Source organism: Aaosphaeria arxii, assembly GCF_010015735.1.
Source record: "Aaosphaeria arxii CBS 175.79 unplaced genomic scaffold BU24scaffold_4, whole genome shotgun sequence".
Classification (NCBI taxonomy): Eukaryota; Fungi; Ascomycota; class Dothideomycetes; order Pleosporales; genus Aaosphaeria; species Aaosphaeria arxii.
In genome coordinates, this window is record NW_022983477.1 from 1,178,519 (window position 1) to 1,197,668 (window position 19,150).

At 48.1% G+C, this 19,150-nt stretch overlaps 6 protein-coding genes across 6 annotated transcripts; 3 read left to right on the forward strand and 3 right to left on the reverse strand.

Annotated features, from left to right (window-relative positions):
• The first annotated feature begins 722 nt into the window (after nt 1-722).
• BU24DRAFT_450304 (uncharacterized protein) lies at nt 723-3,237 on the forward strand. The gene is made up of 7 exons (XM_033531019.1): nt 723-1,263; nt 1,323-1,464; nt 1,537-1,589; nt 1,642-1,722; nt 1,775-1,827; nt 1,881-2,044; nt 2,098-3,237. Exons 1-7 carry the CDS (start codon nt 1,194-1,196, stop codon nt 2,942-2,944), a joined length of 1,410 nt encoding a protein of 469 aa, XP_033383965.1. The 5' UTR covers nt 723-1,193; the 3' UTR covers nt 2,945-3,237.
• Nucleotides 3,238-3,981: 744 nt separating this feature from the next.
• BU24DRAFT_408826 (uncharacterized protein) lies at nt 3,982-5,292 on the reverse strand (the record flags this gene model as incomplete). Its single annotated transcript, XM_033525883.1, has 4 exons — nt 3,982-4,107; nt 4,542-4,886; nt 4,923-5,062; nt 5,256-5,292. The coding sequence occupies 4 exons, from the start codon at nt 5,290-5,292 to the stop codon at nt 3,982-3,984; spliced, it is 648 nt and encodes a 215-aa protein (XP_033383966.1).
• Nucleotides 5,293-6,941: 1,649 nt separating this feature from the next.
• BU24DRAFT_421927 (uncharacterized protein) lies at nt 6,942-8,844 on the reverse strand. Its single transcript, XM_033527847.1, has 2 exons — nt 8,592-8,844; nt 6,942-8,545 (listed from the first exon to the last, which is right to left on the reverse strand). The coding sequence occupies exons 1-2, from the start codon at nt 8,632-8,634 to the stop codon at nt 7,152-7,154; spliced, it is 1,437 nt and encodes a 478-aa protein (XP_033383967.1). The 5' UTR covers nt 8,635-8,844; the 3' UTR covers nt 6,942-7,151.
• A 1,078-nt stretch (nt 8,845-9,922) lies between these two features.
• Nucleotides 9,923-11,014, forward strand: BU24DRAFT_182213 (uncharacterized protein). The gene is made up of 5 exons (XM_033521633.1): nt 9,923-10,099; nt 10,191-10,265; nt 10,313-10,353; nt 10,405-10,559; nt 10,620-11,014. Exons 2-5 carry the CDS (start codon nt 10,214-10,216, stop codon nt 10,918-10,920), a joined length of 549 nt encoding a protein of 182 aa, XP_033383968.1. The 5' UTR covers nt 9,923-10,099; nt 10,191-10,213; the 3' UTR covers nt 10,921-11,014.
• Nucleotides 11,015-11,390: 376 nt separating this feature from the next.
• On the reverse strand, nt 11,391-12,981 carry BU24DRAFT_421929 (glycoside hydrolase family 64 protein). The gene has a single exon (XM_033527848.1). It carries the CDS (start codon nt 12,849-12,851, stop codon nt 11,565-11,567), a length of 1,287 nt encoding a protein of 428 aa, XP_033383969.1. The 5' UTR covers nt 12,852-12,981; the 3' UTR covers nt 11,391-11,564.
• Nucleotides 12,982-17,251: 4,270 nt separating this feature from the next.
• BU24DRAFT_390914 (alcohol dehydrogenase) lies at nt 17,252-18,775 on the forward strand (the record flags this gene model as incomplete). The annotated part of the gene is made up of 3 exons (XM_033525090.1): nt 17,252-18,166; nt 18,216-18,589; nt 18,641-18,775. The coding sequence occupies exons 1-3, from the start codon at nt 17,596-17,598 to the stop codon at nt 18,773-18,775; spliced, it is 1,080 nt and encodes a 359-aa protein (XP_033383970.1). The 5' UTR covers nt 17,252-17,595.
• Between the last annotated feature and the right edge of the window lie 375 nt (nt 18,776-19,150).

Here is a 19,150-nt window from a genome sequence, read left to right on the forward strand (position 1 = left end):
GCGATTCATATATCTAGCGTTGTTGTATAAAGGAGTCCCTCCTGACTACCTAGGGTACCCTATGGCCGTCTCAGGCGGTATTGTAATCTTCGAGTAACTAGTAGGAGGACAAGTTACTCCGGACAAGGCAAGCTCTCGGGAAATCTGGTTGCAGTGATCGATAAGAGCGGTTTACCGGGGAGGGAAGGGAGGGCTGGGGGGAAGAGGGAAAGGGGGTATGGAGGATGAAGGGGGGGTGAAGGGAGGAGAACAAAGGTGGTGTGCAATGGTGCATCGGTCAACCGTCAGTCCTGCCCTGCCCATGCCCTGCCCATGCCAGACACCAACGGGTGCCGACACCTACACGATACACCATACCACCACCACCACCACCTTCGTACTAGCCCCCCCGCCGCCTCCCTGGCACGCCTGGCTCCCCTCCCCTCCCCTCCACCCTCCTCCTCCTCTCCCCCCACGGGCTGTCCATCTTGATTCAGAGTAGTCACTCCTTACGAAATACGGAGTAATAAATAAGCACCTAAACGAACCTCTTTTTGTTTTCGGGCCATGAACCATTATATGTCTGACAATCAATCGTCGCCATTATTGCATAGGTGACTAGGGCATGGGGGGTGGGATGGGCGATAGGGTAGGGGGTGTGCTCAGGATTTGGTGGCCTAGAGGCACCACTTATAGGCTGAGGTCGCCACGGTCGCCTACGGCACGACGCGAGTCCGCGACACAACCGCCAACATTCATGCAGGACGGGTTCTTAGCGCTACGGCGATGCGGTGATGCTCCCTTTATAGACAAGAGTCACCAAACATGGCGCTCATCCGCTCCTCCAGACTCCCTCCGCACACCCTCCGCACACCCTCCGTTGACCTCCAACTCCCTCCAACCCCTCCATGGCTCCATCTCATCCAATCTACCCCCCTGGTCACACACACTTCCCATCCACGCATCTCTCTCACATGTTGGCCTATTGCTCGGGTCATGCCTCCAGCTCGACAGCATAGCAATCAAGAGTTGCATACATGTGGGTGCAGCAATGGCACCATTTACCCCACCATCTCCACCCCCTCCTCTATGGAAAGCGTAGTGAACAGAGAGATATCCAAGCCGACAGGGGCGGGCAGAGCCGCATCGTGTATTTATTGACCCTGCAACACGTCTAGAACCAGCTGTAGCCTCCAATACGCACCACCAGCATCATGGACACTGAGCACTGGACTTGGAGTGAAGAACATGGTGACTACTATCATGTAGACTACGATGAACTGGGTTCGTTTTAACATTGCTCACACTTCGGCGTCAAATGGCTATCGACTTATTCATCATAGGCAAACCGGTTTATACTTGGTCAAAAGCCCCTAGCAACACCTCGCAGCAGATATCATTGTCTCATTCGGAAAATGTGCAGAACAAACAACCCCGATCTCCCCCCATCCATGGCCAGTCCGAAGGTCCTGAACCTCAAGTACGGTATGCATACCATATGGCAACATTCCGTGCGCAGCTCTTGCATCTCATGTCAATGCTGATCCGTGTTATTAGTGGTGAGAGGACGGACTCTATGTTGGACAGCCATATGTCTATGCCGGATCCAGGTGATTGGCAGATCCCATCCGATATGCCTACCTTGATTAATATGTTGAAAAGTACCACACGAAGTTCGACAAGAAATACCTGGTCTCATTGCGGGAACCCCTAATCGTGGTTGGAATGACGCATTGGATGCGAGTAAGTCACCTATACCGTATACGAAAACCTGTCCACTCCTTTGACCCTGCAGGCTACCGTATGAGAACCCAGCGTGAAGCACGAGAATTCTTCGTTCAAGGCAGGGTACAGTCGCTCCAGCTCACATCAACGCCTACGCAAGCCACTAATCGTGACAGGTTTTTTCTTTGCTATACTCCGAGGCGGCAAGTGAAACGATGGCGGCGGCGAAAAGTGGTACTGTTAATACCTCTATCACAATTGGTCGCTTTGGCCAAGGAATCTTCTCTCAAATTCGCCGCTTTGTGATTGTCAAAGTCAGGAGGGGCTTCGTAGACGCCATGTCAGTAACACCATCCAGCATCACAGAGGCATAATCTTCTAACTTTCCCATAGTGGGATCTTTACCTACGGCGACAGGGGCACATTGAAACCCGGCTGCTATCCCGCAGAACATGCCCCAGTTTATTTTTCAGGCACCACTCCAACCGAATATGAGGGTGAGAGGGACAAAGGGATGACTAAAACAGCCATTGAAATACAGCCTGCCGATTCGCGTGATGAAATGAAACCGACATCTCGAATACGTTTCGGTAAAACGTACCCTATTGAGTGCAACGTCAAAGTCAAAGACATTGGCAAGGTTGCGCCAGAAAGCATGTCCAGGTTATTGCAATACTGGAGAGATGAGAATCGTACAGATGACTACGACGTTCCCCAAGACACTACGTCTGATGCTTCTGGGCAGCATGAGCATTCCAGATCTCCCGTATCGCCTGGTTATGGTCCCGGTATGTCTGCGTATAATATTGCTGTATCAAACAGAGAACCCAGGCAGCATCCGGACAATGTTCCTCGTTCTCAAGATCATTTCAAGTCTGGTTATATGCGCTCCTGGAATCATGATACCTTTGACCAACCAGGATACCAATCGCAACCCCAGCCTGGGCCTGTAGGTAGGTTCTCAGCGCAGGGACAGTTTCATGGATCTCACCACCAGAGACAATCGTACGATGACCAGAATTACCATCCGCAACTACCTCCCAATGCAACGCGAAGATATTCCAATGAGCAACACCAGGTACCACAGCAAGGGCCACCCCAAAATCATCCGCATGGATACTTCAATGACCCGAATCAGATCCAGCAGCAGCAGCAGCAACAGCAGCAGCAGCATCCCAACACCTTCTACAACCAATGGCAAGGACAACATGGCCAGTATCACCCCGGGCGTGGCTGGTAGTTTTTCTGAGAGTCACACCTCCGTGATTCTAATCCACGACAATACGTGCAGTCGCAAAGTTCGACCGTGTTCCGTTACTTCCCTCAACCCAACGTTTTCTCATATCGTCGCTCATTTTAAGTCTCATGTTCAATCTCACGTTCAACGGACTATTTCACCGAGCAGGATTTCATTAATTTCACACGTTCATTTTTCATTGATTTTGATGACTTGATGAATCTCTTATTCCTAAACGAACCTTATGTTTGCTCTATTTGTAGTCAGTACTATTTCTGCACCTTTATCCTTTCGGCAATATATTCTTCTCAGAATTGACTTCATCGCTCTGACGTGAAACTTCCATGCATTGTTGTTACAGAATGATCTAGAAATACCTTGAATCCGTTCATTATGTAGAGGCGCGTGTATCGACTGACATTCGCAATCGCCAATTTATCGATGGTTTACCATTTCTTATGCTCTGACCTACCTAGACAAGCGACCTTGCCAAGCTTCGTCGACCAGGGTCTGCAGTAGCTTCCACAGTGGGGTATGAACCGGCCGGCCCGCATCTTTATTTTGAAGGACAACAGTACCCACGTGGGAATATCGATCAATTCGTTCCAACCCCCTGCCGCTTGCATGAAGCATCAAGTCAGTGGCAACGGGCTCTGGAAATCAAAAGATCTGCCTTGGCAATGCATGCAAAATGGGAGATCATTGTGTGTATATGTATATAAAACTATTCGCATAGATGGATCATCATCACCATTGCGAGGAAAGGTGGGACACCGACAGCCAGCCCTACAATTGCTAGAACAGTAACAGGATGTATATTCTGAATATATCAACTATGTTATGGAATATATTGAGAACATTAGAATATACTGTACAATGACAAGTACACAGATTATTCAGTCCTTTCGAACGCGCGTGTAAGTCTATCAGTTACAAGCAACTCTCAATTGTATGTACGGACTATACGTGCAAAGGGTGTGCATACATCCGTCAAATTGAATTCCGTTATTGTTGAAGAGTTTACGATTCTCATTGCATTATTAGCGATGTTCCAGACCCATGGGTGCTGATGAAAATTCGAGAACAGCCACTGCAATTTGACGCGCGACTGAATGTTGGCATGCAGCGGTGTCATGACATTCGGCCATGGTAGCAAAGCCACAGACCTGGTAATCGTTAAAATAAGCTTTTTCGATTTTCACCGGTTCGCGTCTGCGAACTCCTGCAAAGGGGTAAGAAAATCAAAAAAAATAAAATATTGGAGGACGAACGGAGTTCCGGACATGGATATCATCCATGACGAACGATAATACGGACATATGTGAGCAGCCCTACGCCCTCTTAGCACGAGGCCGAATTCTGCCTTCGGTTCTTCACCCAATGGGAGCACGATGGTCAGGAGACAAGGCAGATTCCTCAATGAACACTAGGTACGAGTGCCAATGACTGACCCATTTTGGAGTTGAGCCCGTTGCGAAGCCAGGGTTATTCATTGATAGGGTTCATAACGAACGCCAGTTCGGACAATTACTGAAACTCAAAAACCTACAAAAGTCGACCTGCCCCGGACATTTCATCCGATACTTTTTCATACACTGACCTGACATATCGGCATATTGTCGCGCTTTCGCATCTCGTATCGCCTCCGATGTGCTCTTAGGTGAGTCGTCCAGAGCCTATCTGCCGGTTCCCGACCTCCTATCTGTACTTCCTCACGGTGATCCCAATAAGAGTCTGTTATTGCTCGTCCTACCATAATCCATTTACGCCCTGGATTCGCTCGCTGCTCCTGCGCATCGTTGGATACTATTTTGATAAGAGCTGAGACGGCCAGAGCGAATAACGGCCTCCCCGAGCAGGTCTCAGGATCTGAGCTCACAGAGTCCAATGAGATTGTATCACGTCGGCGAGGTGTGAAGGAGACCTCCGATCTGACGGAAAGGACCTGATTCATATCAGCATTATTCTTAGACTGTATTACCATTCGTGCCATTCTAATTTCGCTGGCACCTCCAATAGCTTCGCAATCAAAGCTGGAACACCCGCTGGACATCTCGCGCGAAGCCAGAGACTGCGGCTGAGGTGATTCCAAAACCGTACTCACTTGCTCGCGAGGAGGGACTGCGTATCTAAGCTGTAAGCAATCAGCACGCAGAAAGGCACATACTTGATGCAGGATTGTCTGTCACGGTCTCATTTGCCTAATTTCTCATCGACGTATCTGCCGCTGATATCTGTACACGAGCGAGCAGTAGGCTGCTTAGCCACAATATCGATGCTCGCTTTTCGATTCGCAGAATCGATATTCACTCACCGATATCACTGCACGGCAGTCGGGTATTATCAGACATGATTCGACAATCCATCTATAATGAAAAGCCACCAATTCTTTGATATATCCCGTCAAAAGTCGTCATGTCTTCACAATCTCGCCTACGAAAGATCTCAGCCTGATCGCACTGGAATCCTAGCGTAACGAGTACTGTATGCATCGTCCCTCAAAAGCCAGTGCCAGGATTCGCGCAGGGGTCCTTCTTCGCCATGGTGACCCGTTCGACCAATTTCCTGGTAATACAACACCAAATGCAGCCAAGAAAATGCCGGTCACACGCTCATTCCGCGATAATCGTCCATGCAGCATCCCGAAATTGATTGGATCGCAAGCCCCACTTTGGCAGATGGCTGCGGGAGAGCAGACACAAGACGCGCGCTGTGCGCTGCGCGCAAGTCCGTGGGGGGTTTCAAAAGCGGGCAAGGCAACTATAGGATCAAAGGATGGGCCACCTACGCTTTACATACGGAACACGAGGTTGGACAAATGACATGCGCCTATGATGGCTGTTCTTAAGAGGGCAAATAGTGGGCGTAATTGGTCACGACATACTTTTCAGAACATTGGCGGCACGCCTAGATCTCACTGCTTCGCCATTTCCCAAATGCTAGAAAAAGCATGTCGAACGCGAGGTCCTTTCTTTTTTCCCATCTTGCGGGGCCCCTCTCAGCTTATGTGATATGTCCGTTTGCGGAAATAGCCCAGCGGGTATTCTACAAGTAGCGAGATGCAAGCCTGAGATTTGGCTAGGCAGAGGTGAAAGCATGTGCATAATCATCGGGTACCAGGTCGCATTATGGGTCGAGCCGTTGCGAATACGAACAAGCACTGTCCGGCCCTTCTTTCTGACAGCTGAAGCCCTGTAGGGCATAGGTAGAGAACGTGGAAGGGAAGGGGATGGATTTGGCCTTAGATCTCAGGCTTCAATTTTTGACTCCCGGTGACCGAATTAGTGTTAGTGTTGGCAAAGAAATATAACTTTATCTTAACCTCTTCAATCACAGTTCTTTATAGAGATTAGTATCCGCCAGGAATGATGGGAAACTTAAAAAAAACAAGTTGTATTTCATGTGAGAAGCCACAGGGCTGGCTGAAATCCCGCAATCCGAAACTGAATTCGGCGAGGAAGGGCTCCTCCGACGGCCCGTGAGCAATGAATATCATTAGATTGACAAAACAGACAATTCCACCGTACCTCCATGGGCTTGCCAGGCTTGCCCTATGCCTTGCTCCAAGCAACTGTGCCGTTTCCGATATTGCCTGAAACTTGGTCATCACCGCCAGCGATCTAGGAAATGCAGGCAGATCGGAATTCCTATGAACCCCGCACCTTGCTACCATTGCTGATCTACGGTTGAACAAAGGTGTCCAAATTTACTACGTCGAGAGTCGAACCAACCGGAATTCAATAGCTCGAGATCATTCGTAACAAGGACAAACGGATATGGCTTTTCGACGGCCTTACTGAAACCGCCAATTCGGGTTGTGTGATAGTGGGTGCGGGCACCGGACTTTCAGCCTTGTTCGCCTAGCTGTAAGATGGTCCCGCATTGAAGTACTTCGCAAACAAGTAGGGCTTTCGTGAAACATTGTTTTGCATGTCCCTGTGTGTTGATGGAATAAAAGATTACTCCGTGAATTCGAAGTACAACAATTTTGATAGAGGTTACCTAATAATTAGTATGCTACATTCTGTAATGGAATAATATACACATATAACTAAGATTGGAAGGACAGAGAACGAAAGGAAGTACTTGAAGAGATTCTGACGAGGTGAAAAGGAAACGCGCTACAATGAAATGGGCAATAATGATGTAAAATATGCTTCGTTCGTTCTTTTATGCAGAGTCTTGAAATTTCAGTTCAGTCCAAGCATGTTCAACACGAGTAAACACCATGGACTTGTGGATAATCGCTCCTTGGATTCAAGCTAGTGAGCGGAGTATCTGTTCGACATATATTCTCAGTATAAGTCGTCCTGGGCTCGTTCTCTTCTGGAGATTCTGGTTCTGGCATGGCTTGGTTTACGCATTGGTAACTGTTTTTGTATCCTGTCTGTGATGATTGCTCCGATGAAAATGAAATATGCCCATTATAGATAAATGGAATCCTCGAGTGTGCATCAGTGTTTGGTTGCTCTTTCCTCGAAGTGAATGCGTAATCGGGATTGGTGTGAACTTGATTTGCAGAGCTCAAATTCGAATTGAAAACAATCTGCGGAGTATTGCTAAATGTTGTGTCTTTCTGTTGGTCCCTGATTGTCTCCTCAGACTCCTCTAGTTCCAATTGATACGGTCGGAGATTGTTCAAATCGTCTTGGTCCCAATGCTGCACGACCAGATTGCGCCAATCAGGATCATTGAGCTTTTTATACAAGAGGAGCTCTCTGATGCGAGCCTCTTGAAGAGTTGAGCAAAGGATACCTTGCAGTAGCCATGAATTAATTTTAGCTAGAGCTTTCAGCCATGATGATTCATGGACATTCTCTATACTATCGACTTGAGTTGAGAGTATCGCAGCAGGATCGAGTCGGTCAAGATCTGACTCACGAATACCTGTGCGAAATACAGAAGTTGAGCCAGTTTGTTGGTCCTGAAATTCGTGGTGCGTTTTCGTTGGTTCGAGTGAGCCATGGCTGAAGCGAGTCAGTTCCTCGATTTCGCCTCTAGAATGACTCGCCAGGTCCCCAATCGCCTGATCTTGTTCCCTTAACAAACGAAGAAATCTTTCTTCTTTTTGTGTGTAATTCCATTCCAGGGTGTTGTACTTCTGTTCAGCTTGTTCGTAATTGACCTCGGCAATTCCCAATCGATCTCGTAAGAGACTATATTCTCCGACTAATGAGTCCAATTTGTCTGAAGATGTCAAATCTGCCCCTTGGATGTTTTGGCGAACGAACATCAAAAGTCCACCTTCAGCTCCCCCAGTCTCTTGCCTTAATTGGGTCAACTTGGTTCTTTGCGATCTTAGAGAAAATCGCGCACCGAGCAACTCTTCGCGACTATCTTGCAGCTCCTCTTGAGCATCTGAGAGTTCGACACTTCGACCCCATAGCGGATGTCGATGTTCCTCGGGGGCCTTTGAACCAAGGTGGAAATTGTCAACAGAGGACTGACGGGAGCTGTTCAATGACTTTTGTTGAAAAGAAGATTGCGCATTGTTTTCCGGAGCTATTGCTACATTTGCTCGTTTCTCAATGGCAGTGCGAATGGCCTGGGTAGTGGGGGTGTGAGATCGATGTACCTTTGGGCCAGCACGCCTTAATGGCAATTCTTGAAGTTGTCAGTATAGAATATGATAGGGTGTAGTCGTACCAACTATGAACGACCGCATGCCGAAGCTTTCGAAACGGATCAAACATGGGATGGTTTTTGCTTCATGTAGCTGCAAGTGATCGAGAGCTAGTCTATCCGTAGAGGTAGAAACGCAGAAAGGAAGAAGAAAACGGGAGAATCAAGTGAAAGGCTGCTTCACATATTGTGTTTGCGGATGGACGCGCTCCTGTCACACTGGGGTTCCGAAGTGTTGGTTACAAGAATAGTCGGATCCGTGGTTGGCATGCACGACTGCAACGTCCCTAGTTTTAACTATTGTGCGACATCCCGGACGAACGCATGATTGGAGTCTGTTGCGTGGCATGGTATGAAAAATTACACGTCACATTCGGACCCCAGTTAGGGGTTCGGCAAAAGCAAAACGTCAGCCGAAATATGTAAAATACACAGTAAGCCCTGAAAAGCCATTTGTCGGCCCGAACGGCAGAGGAGGATTGCTGTTTGCTCACCCACTTTAAAAGCGGCAGCACAACACTCTGCAGGCAAGCATGTCGTTTCCGGGGATTCAAGTCTATCGGGAAGCTGGTCATCAGGGCTGGGTGCCAATAACAACGAATGACCGCAATGGCGGGCGGGTGGCGATCAATCGCGTCCAGTGCGAAGTGGTAGCCATCCATACAACTCATTCACCTGCCGGCAACAACACCCTGGTTATATCCATGTAGGGCTTGTAGACATATTATTGTTGCATTCAACATGTGAGTGCTTGCATGTAAAGCCATCGACTTCCTTTGCGCTGTTTAGGGCCACATGCATCCAATTCGTCCTTACCTACCTACCTAGATGCAGCAGAGCCTCAAGTTCGAGCGACCAAGTCACTGGCACATAAATATGAGTCGACCGATTCCAGTACTACGATGCGAGATCCACCAAAGACCTTTCTTCTGCGATCATGTCGAACAATGACTGGCCTCGTAATTACTATCCAAACTATAGTGCGTAATTGTGTCATGAACTCGGCGAACCTCTGCTGATATCTTGCTGGCTCTTCTACAGGTTCCACAAATCCGCCATCTCAAGACAAGTAAAGTAGCAGATACTCTAAGTAAATCGTTCGTTGCTAATTATTGTCTCATAGCCGAGCTTCTCGTTCTGTTCGCCAGGACTCCGTGATAAACTCCCCCCACCAATATCCGCAACAGCGACAGCAACAACAATTTCCTTGGCTCAACTCAGGGTACGCTCAAGGGGATACTGAACCTCATGAAACTAGAGAGACTCCTAGAACCAACACCAGCTACCATGGTTATCTACCGAGCTCTCCTACATATGAGGGCCGTGGAGGAACGCAGAATTCATACATAACCCACCCTCCTGCCACACAACCTTCTCAGCAAACCATCGCAACTCCAGTTCCCTATGACAGAAACCATGATTACCGTCCACAAACTCAAAACAACCACATTCCAAACTTCCAGAGAAACACTGCTCAAACTTCGGCGCCACAGCATGGGTGGCAGAATCCCCCAACAGCCCCAATACCGCCGAATCGTAAGATACCCATTCCGCCCAAAAGCGTTTCTTGTGTTACCCTTCTCTATGTTCGATTAAACATCTTTTTCATCGCTAATCTCGAGTTTAGATAGTCCAGGCCGTGGAGAGGGAATGGAAATCCGGGATTACTTTTCTCCAAACACGACCAGCACTCTCGATCCAGGTAAGTGCTTGCAGTATCATACGACAAATATAATCTCATGCGACCAGAATTCAAAATCCAACAAGTTGGATTTTTTACGGTTGGCCGGGTAAGCAAACTCAATATCAACAATCTTGAAGCCCACGCTTAATCGCCCTAGATGTTCGCTACCTTATTTACGGAGGCATACGGCTCCACGGCAACATCCTACAATGACTCTGTGTCGTTTGTGAAATTTGGCGAGCAGGTGTATACGCAGATTAGGCGCTTCATCGTTGTGCGAGCTCCTCGCCGTAATGGTCATTGCTATGCGTGGTGAGTCTTGCCCCGACAGCAAACAATGTCATGTTACTAATGAATTTGCAAATGCAATAGTCCAGTGTTCACCTATGAAGGCCGTGCAACTACCAAAAGGGGCGTTGATCCATATGAGCATGCAATTGCATATTCGGTTGGCAATACCGCGTTACGGCTGCCGGGGGAAAGAGTTGACAAGACCATTGGAGTGATAATGAAGGATGGGGAGCCTGCACTAACCGACACGTCCCGTCTCAGATTCGGAATATACCACCCCATTCAACTGAATGTCAAAGTCAAGGACTTAGGTATGGTCCAGCCAGAGGACATGCAGAATCTTGTCGCCTGGTGGCGAGAAGAGCAAGGTCCAATCTCCTGATTGTTTCGAATTTGGCCACGCGCGCTACCATACGTGAGATTTACCCTTCGACGATCGACACTTCCTGTCCCTAACTCTGTCTATCTTCCCCTTCTTCAGGTGCTTGTTATCTGTCTACTATATATTTTCCTTTCCAGATTGAAAGTCGCCAGATTGAGACTGGCTAACGTTATCTTTTGTCCTTTTGTTATTTCATTTTGGTACTGGTACTTAGTGTCTTTGTCGCGTATAACGACTTATGCTCATCGTCTCGTTCAAGTCTGGGCGGCATACATAACTGGTATTCATTTATAACTACGTATAACGAATGATGACATCCTTTTTCAGTTTTCATTTTGAAGAACATTGTTACGCAATTCCTCCTTTGGAAGGTTGATGAAATTCAATGGTGGGTTTTCGATTAATTGAGAACAGGGTACAGCGAGGACGAGATCATCTAAGTATCGTCTTCAAGCTACACCTTGGTGCCACATCAATTGATAGCTTCATCAAGTCGTGAGGATGTAGTACCAGATACAAGATGAATATTTACCTAGGATTCAAATATGTACGATATAATAAGAAGAGCAGTATGTAAATGTGTCAAAGAAAGCCATGCGCAAGTATGTACATAAGTCTGGGACTCATCCAACATGAAAGCAAACCTAGCCTCCACCCACGGTAACAGTAAATAGTCTAGGACTTCCATCAAAGAGGGTTCCTGCGACATCGCTTCCACCATCAGGAACAACATCATCGTATGGAAATGCATAACCTCTCTTGTCTATCTGCGCGGCATGTACAATTCGAGAATAGTGGTTGGTAGTCGCGTTCTTGTAATAGTTCTCAGGGCGGCTCCCATTAGGGAATTGATTGGTGTCGAGGAGTGTGCTCCTATTGAAGGCCGCCGCCAGTCTAGGGATTACTGCATTTCTAGCTTGATTCGAACCAGTCTGGAAAGGCCCCGTGGAGCAGGAGAATATGTCGCGTGCTGAAGGTGGGCCAAAAGTGCCGGCTTCGCCAAGAGACAGTTCGTTTCCATTCACACGACCCCTCAGGTTGCCAGCAGCAGCCTGCGTGTTCACAATCATGTCCTCGTTTCTGAATTTCGACCAGGCTTGCTGGACATACGAGTCCCAGTAGCCGTCCCACGCATTCGCGTTGCCGACTAGCAGGTAATTGGGACTGAGAGCTCGAAGTGGCTTTCCATTATGGGAATATATGAGCTTGTCCCATGGTCTGCCATCTCGGCCGGACTGGGCCCTTAGTTCATTCACAATAGTGTTGAATCCGCTGGCCGGCATGCCGGGAACCTTTTGTGTGTTCCCCGACGTGTTGGTCAGCGAAATGGCAATGGGTACGCTGACAAAGTCGACATAGGATATGTTGGCAAAGAGTTGCGCATCGTTGTATGTAAACTCGCAGAACGTCCAGGATACATTGATGTTCGGGTCGCTCGTGTTTGTGACAGATGGCTCCACAATTGCTGGTCCAGGGTTGACAAGGAATTTCAGTCGAGCATCAACTGAAAACCAAATGCGGCCTCCAGCAATCTTTGGGATAACGACATTGACGGTGTTTCCAGGTGGCCCCAATGGAATGGCAACGTCCTGACTGAGCTCGACAAGTGGTCTATCCGGTGACGTCGGAGAATACACCGTTCGCCCATCACTTTGGATAAAAATGGGTCGGTTATTATTCTGCAAAGCTAGGCCTGTGATATATGCAAAAACGTTGCTGGAAGAAGTCTTATTCTGAAGAGCAATTGCCAGGTTGCCATCTGCCAAAACCTGCTGCTCGCCAGCCATGTTGGAATTGATGATAGTATCAGTCGGTGGATCTGGTTTGTTGGAAATGTTGGCAGCGGCCTTTACCGGCGGCGCCTTTCCGGAGGACCCACGACGACTCTCTGGTCTATGCTTGGCGATGAAGCTGCGAACGAAGCTCTTCATGGCGACGAAAGGCTTATGAAAGAAGTTGAAATATGTACAAGAAGAGCCAAAAGGGGAAATAATATGTTCAAAATGCTATACCACCACGACTTGGACTGTAGAAACAGTGGTGGGTTTCACAGCAGCGATGAAGTTTGGAAGCGTAGAACAGAACCATGGAAATTGAAGACCATGAGGGATAAATATATGCGGGTCCCATGTTACTTTCTAGGGTTGACCTGATGTCACAATCTCAACTTGATGGCCTTGAAATGGATCACCAAGGGGGGTGCTGGTGGCTTGAGGTCATACAAGGAACGCAGCCAATCGCGTCGCCCGCGCACTCACCACCAAAACCAGTCGGTCCACGGCAACCCCAGATTTCACAGCCTGTTCCTGAGCCACGCGCATCATTCTCGTGGTACAACTACTATATTTTCTTCCCTCTCGGTCCCTTCGGATTTATCTGTTCAGGTATGCTACAATCGATTAAAGTCCAGTTAAGTATTGCTTCTTACAATGAAAAAGTAAGTTGTCAAATCTGCATGGAAGACGAGGAACGTTCAAACAGAAGAGCTTATGAAATTCTAGAATTCGCGGAAAGAGTAGTTACTCTTAAAGTGAATAAATCAGCAGAGAGGAATCACTGACCGAAAGCCATCAGCGTTCAAGGCTTCGCGGCACTCCTCCTTTAGGCAGGCCGGGCTTGTCCGACTTCACGCGCAGCATCTTCATATGCCTGGTCACAGGCTTGATTTGCAGCCATGGAACTCTTAAAGCTTCCACTTTCTTTTCAAGCCAACTTCTGAATTCTTTATCTCATTTGAGGGCTTCGCATATCTTGGCTCTGATCGACTAGATCCTGTGATGAAACGGTGTGCGTAAGGCCTTCTCTGGGTGTCAAGTTGAACTGACAGGTGCACACATACGTTCATTCATCGAGAGCCGAGGGAATGCCGATGTAACTTCAGCGGAAAGCCGGAGCTTCCTTATGACGCGCATGCATCTCTGAGGTTGCATTACACAAGATCACACTGGTCTTCAATAGCAGCTAATGCCCTGCGGGTGTTTTCTGCTTGGGAGGTATCACTTGTTTGCGAATAACGCATGAACGTTTTGCGATATCTACGCCTTTGAAAGTCGGGTACAGTATCTACACTCAGCACAGCGAAAAAACGCTGACGACAATACGGACTGTCAAATCGCGGTTACGATAAGCCTAGCTTTCCAAGTCACTTTCCAGAAAGAGCCTTGCAAGTCAAAGTTTCTTGTAGCTTTGCTGCTCCTGCATGCTATGCCTTGTCGTTGGCGTCCCCGGGGTAAGTACCACCCTCTGCGTTGTGACAACCACATGTTTAACAAACTTGCTTCTACGCCCGTTCCATAGACACAGACAAATTACCAACACTTTATCATATTCATCGCTACTCATAACTGCATCACATTCTTATCCGAGCATTCGCTATCGGTATACCAAATATTAAACACTGTCCCTGACGCTCCTGGCCGAATACACCACTTTCGCTTCACTGTGGAATCCCAACATACGTATCTTCCAACATGACACAAGCGAAGAGTGAGTCTGCAAGTAGTACCTCACCGTTGTGCAAGACGCTGATATTTTCTTGTATAGACATCGAACAGATTCGCGACGAAGTGGTCCAAATGAGGGAAGAGCTGAGCAGAGTACAGGATCTGAATTACCAATATCGCAGCTTAGAAATAGCTGTCTGGGAATCAATCGCTAGCCTGACACAGCAGCTCCTTCTATGCGAGGACAGGTACCGTGAGATTGGAGGGAAATACTTCAATATTGGCTGGTACAGTCACTGCCATCCTGATCTCGACGAAGGAACATACTTCACCATTATAAGGGCGTTTCATGGTACTGAGCCACTACGGAAACGACAATTTTTCCAGCCGTAGAATGATCTGGAGGTTTCCATCCAAAGAGCCACTGAACTGCTATTCGACAATAGCAAGCCGCTTAAAGTACGAGCAGAAGCCTCGCGTGAGGAATGTTTGGACGCCTGGGCACTTTGTAAATGCGTCTGGAGAGGCTTGTGGTCTCTCGATGCAAGCGTCGATACCGCAGAGAGATTTACCCGCAACGCGAACTGTATACTCGATGAAGCAGAGGTCCTACAGGAGAATGACCGCGACGACGATCTCTGGACTTGGCTCAACACTCTCCCAGAGACCCAATTAGCACTTCAAGCAAAGAAATCGGAATCTCAGATAATTCAGGAGGCTCTTCGGGTGAGTGTGGGCTGGTGTGATACGTTCCAGACAAGTTGCTTAAGCCTAATTCCAGCGCGGCGAAGGCGTGAGTCCGAGTCCGAGACTGAGTGTGGGTGAATCTGGCGGTGGCAACAACCGTGTTGTGTGCGCGAAATGCAGAATTGTAGCTTAGTGTTATGAGGATAAGCTTTCCAACGCGTTTGCGCGCGTTAACTGCACTTTTTCACTTTATCATGAAGCGTGGTCCGAGCGAACCAGTTGTGGAGGCTGATTGATGCCTGATGTCTCTCTGGTGAGCTGCCAGTGATGTCTGTGGACCGATTCCGCGCGTGCAGATCATTAATGGCGAGACATGGGCACCAGTAACACTCTTCTTTCACTTTGAAACCTTAAAGAAGAAATTGGTTGTATTCACACACAGAGCACATACCTGCTAGTCACTCACTGCGTCCTCTTTGATGGGGCAGACACAACAACACAGTCCGTCTCAGCCTTTCCGCGCGATGATACAACAACCGGAATCACATCGATCTGGCCGCCAACAGCCAGACAACACAAGTGAACTCGAGCAGGGAATAGAGATTAAATCTATGGCTTTCGCGCCCATCGCATCCGTGGCTGCCTGGCTTGACGCCCATCCTTCTCGCCCAACACAGTATCTACCACCGGATTCGGCACCAGAGCACTCCCAGATCATAGCATACCTACAAGACTGCCTAGACAACTGCTCTTACGATGGTATCTACCTTCTCCGCAAACTTGATCATTATGAGCGCCGATACCGATCTATTGGCTTCCGATATCACCTTATTCCTCATGCCAGTCGCCACCCACGCCGCGCGAGCAATCCACACCTCTTTTGCCGACTTGCGTCAGTATTTGAGACAGGCACAGAGCGTCGAGACCAGGAGTTCTTTTCAAATTGGTACATCATAGGCCACTTGGCACACGAGATGTTCAAAGAAGCGCGCCAGGGAAAGAAGATGACTGATTTTGAGGCCCTCTCTGAATGTTCTCGCGCCCTCCAAGCGCAGGTGAAGCTGGCAAAACACTTAATCGGACAAGTGAAAACATCAATAGATGCTTTGGAGTTGCTCGTACATCAGGTCTACCTCAAGGTTCGGCCAACGTGCGTGAACCTGATTCCCAAACACACAACGGAAGGCAGCTTGTGTCGGCGATGGATGTTCACTTTCCTGAATTTGCAGAATGACGAAACGGGTCGGAGTCCCTCCGAGGCAGTCGAAGTTTGCGTAGGGAATCACCTGGTGTCCAATTTTCCAACTTATGAAGTCAGGCTATGGAGGACCATGTTTGGTGTTTCAAGGACCATCGATCCGACAACTTCGGCCGTGTGAAATGGCCACCCGGAGGTGGAAGTCGTCCATGGATAGGACCGATGTGTCAGGAACATGAACTCGGATACAAACACGTCTGTTCTTTTGTTTGGACTGCCTTACTCACTAAATACTTCCCTCGATCCGGATTATTTCATTCTCATTGAGGGCCCCACGATTGCGATTAACTTTCACAGCATTGTGAAGCTCGAAGACAGTGTCATTTCGCCAATCACTAGAGTACCAAACTGCCTCAGTACACAGTACATTGGAGAAAACAATCGAGGCCGATTGGATGTTCTAGCTACTGGGCTTTATAGTGGGCTTTGGTCGTAAACAGGACATGAACATGATTTTGCGATGCTGGAAGTGTAACTTTCTTGGCTGAATTCTGCACACGAGAAGCACAAGAACTACCCTATAAAGTACGATGCCTTATGTAGAAATCAATGATGTCCACGGAGAACAAAGGTGCACTAACGATGGTAATCTTTTACTGAGCAATACGAATCTTCATGCGAGCTTTGTGCCTGATCAAACTATGTTCAGTGACGTTGGGTCATTAGTCTTGTTAATATAGGTGAGATTTCGAGGGCTGCATACACGTCTTGCGACGGCAGTGCAGCTCGATAATCCGATAACAGAACAGATTCAGCATCTCAACAATTGAAATGAATGATCTAGACACTCTTCATGTAGATTCGGTCCGTTCGACCGCATCACAGCCTCGTATGACTGTACGTAGTAAAAGTCATCCCACCTACCCCGCATGATACTAGCAGCACGCCCCACAATACATGATCCTTCCAAGTCAACATCGAGACTCATGTGCACATTGAATTGGTCCAATCACTTATATCCTATCTATCGGATCATGTTTTCGGTCGTCAGTTCTGCTTACTCGAATAGCGTTCTAGTAACATCATGACGCGGATCTGGAAAAGAGTGACATTAGTCGGCAGGGACAAGCGAGGATTTGTATGTGAGCATGCTTCGAGTGCTGTGAACCCATGTTTAGGCTTCATCCTTCGTTTGGAATGGCTTCTCGAAGTCTAGGGCGGATGGATATCTTACCCCGCAATATGGAGGGAAAGTATCCGATGGTTCTTAGTATAAATCATCGTGATATCTTTACATGTAAGAAAGTACATTAGACATCGTTTTTGATTAGCATAGAAAGATCACCAATGGGGATACCAAGCACCCAGCGAGCAGCAGTCAAGGTCGGCGAGGGTGACAGTGCGAAAGTCGAAGTCAAATCCATCGAGGTCCCACAGCCGGCGCCGGACCAGATTCTCGTGAAGATAAACTACAGCGGTCTCTGTGCCTCCGATAAGTCACTTCTTCACGATGAATGGTCATTCTCGGGTGTCTCCATGCAACCACAGACCCATGGCGTTGCTGGTCATGAGGGCGCTGGAGTGGTCGTTGCCGTGGGATCCGACGTCAAGGATCTCTGGAAGGAAGGTGATCGTGCCGGAATCAAGTGGATAGCGAGTGTATGCCGGAAGTGCGAGTTTTGTACTAATGGAGTCGACGAGTGTCACTGTCCAAAGCAAATCAACAGCGGCTTCAGCATTGCGGGAACATTCCAGGAATACGCTCTCACGGATGCTAGGTATGCAACACGGCTTCCCGATGGTGTTAAGGATGAGGAGGCTGGTCCGATCATGTGTGGCGGCGTGACGGCCTATGTTGCATGCAAGAGGAGTGCTGTCAAACCAGGGCAGTGGATTGTATTGCCTGGTGCTGGTGGTGGTATGTCAAGCCAGTATTATAATCATTATCAGTCCCTAACCGTCGGCAGGTCTGGGACATCTGGCAGTGCAGTATGCCAAAGCGATGGGCATGCGTGTTATAGCTGTGGATGGTGGCGACGCAAAGCGAGATCTCTGTCTCAAGCTTGGTGCTGAGAAATTTGTTGACTTCACTACTGTCAAGGATGTACAAGCCGAGATAATGAAGATCACCACCTATGGTGCACATGGTGTAGTCGTCACTGCAGCTTCAAAGGCTGGATATGATACGGCACCGCAGCTCTTGAGACCTGGAGGAACAATGGTAGCCGTTGGTCTGCCCAAAGATTCGTCCGTCATTGCCGGCGCTCATCCGCTTCTTCTGTGTTTGAAGAAGCTCAATGTTGTTGGTAGTGTCGTGGGGACGTTGAAGGACGTCGAAGAGGTAAGTCAGACAAACTCGGTTATCAAACTTCAACTGACAGGCCTCATCCAGGCCCTCGATTTCACTGCTCGAGATCTTGTACATCCTATCTTAACGCGTGGTAATCTCGAGGACATCAATGGTTTTCTCGATGACCTCAATGCTGGGAAACTTGCAGGGCGAGCAGTCATAAAAGTAGCAGCTTAGTAGCCTAAGTTGAAATATAATCATTACCGTAGAGTAGAAACCGCCACTACAAAATTTATTAGTGTGAATGGAGAATAAGCTTAGACGATAGTGTTTGTGGCTTCATGTGTGTTGGTTATAGAATTTGAAATCCCATTGCACGCCGCCTTGAGCTGTGCTACCGTGATCGATTTTTGCGTACGCGCAAATGCACATACACTCAGAAGAAAAACTTCTGGACAATATTGCTGTTTTCGCATCACTTCCTGAGAAACCCCACCCAATGCGAGTCTTCATCGAGTACGGCTTATTCTGATTTGGATTATCATATCTACTGGAGGCAGAGAAATCCATTGCTTGCCCTGCAGAGTACACGATTTCTACTTCAAGGGATGT

Bases quoted from the DNA above. Each gene is read 5' to 3' on its own strand.
- BU24DRAFT_182213 (XM_033521633.1), top strand. From the start codon at position 10,214: ATGGAAATCCGGGATTACTTTTCTCCAAACACGACCAGCACTCTCGAT. The intron at 10,266-10,312 runs GTAAGTGCTTGC...TCATGCGACCAG, and splicing joins GACCAGCACTCTCGATCCAG to AATTCAAAATCCAACAAGTT. The intron at 10,354-10,404 runs GTAAGCAAACTC...TAATCGCCCTAG, and splicing joins GATTTTTTACGGTTGGCCGG to ATGTTCGCTACCTTATTTAC.
- BU24DRAFT_421929 (XM_033527848.1), bottom strand. From the start codon at position 12,851: ATGAAGAGCTTCGTTCGCAGCTTCATCGCCAAGCATAGACCAGAGAGT.
- BU24DRAFT_421927 (XM_033527847.1), bottom strand. From the start codon at position 8,634: ATGTTTGATCCGTTTCGAAAGCTTCGGCATGCGGTCGTTCATA. The intron at 8,546-8,591 runs GTTGGTACGACT...GACAACTTCAAG, and splicing joins TCGGCATGCGGTCGTTCATA to AATTGCCATTAAGGCGTGCT.
- BU24DRAFT_450304 (XM_033531019.1), top strand. From the start codon at position 1,194: ATGGACACTGAGCACTGGACTTGGAGTGAAGAACATGGTGACTACTAT. The intron at 1,264-1,322 runs GTTCGTTTTAAC...TATTCATCATAG, and splicing joins TGTAGACTACGATGAACTGG to GCAAACCGGTTTATACTTGG. The intron at 1,723-1,774 runs GTAAGTCACCTA...TTGACCCTGCAG, and splicing joins GAATGACGCATTGGATGCGA to GCTACCGTATGAGAACCCAG.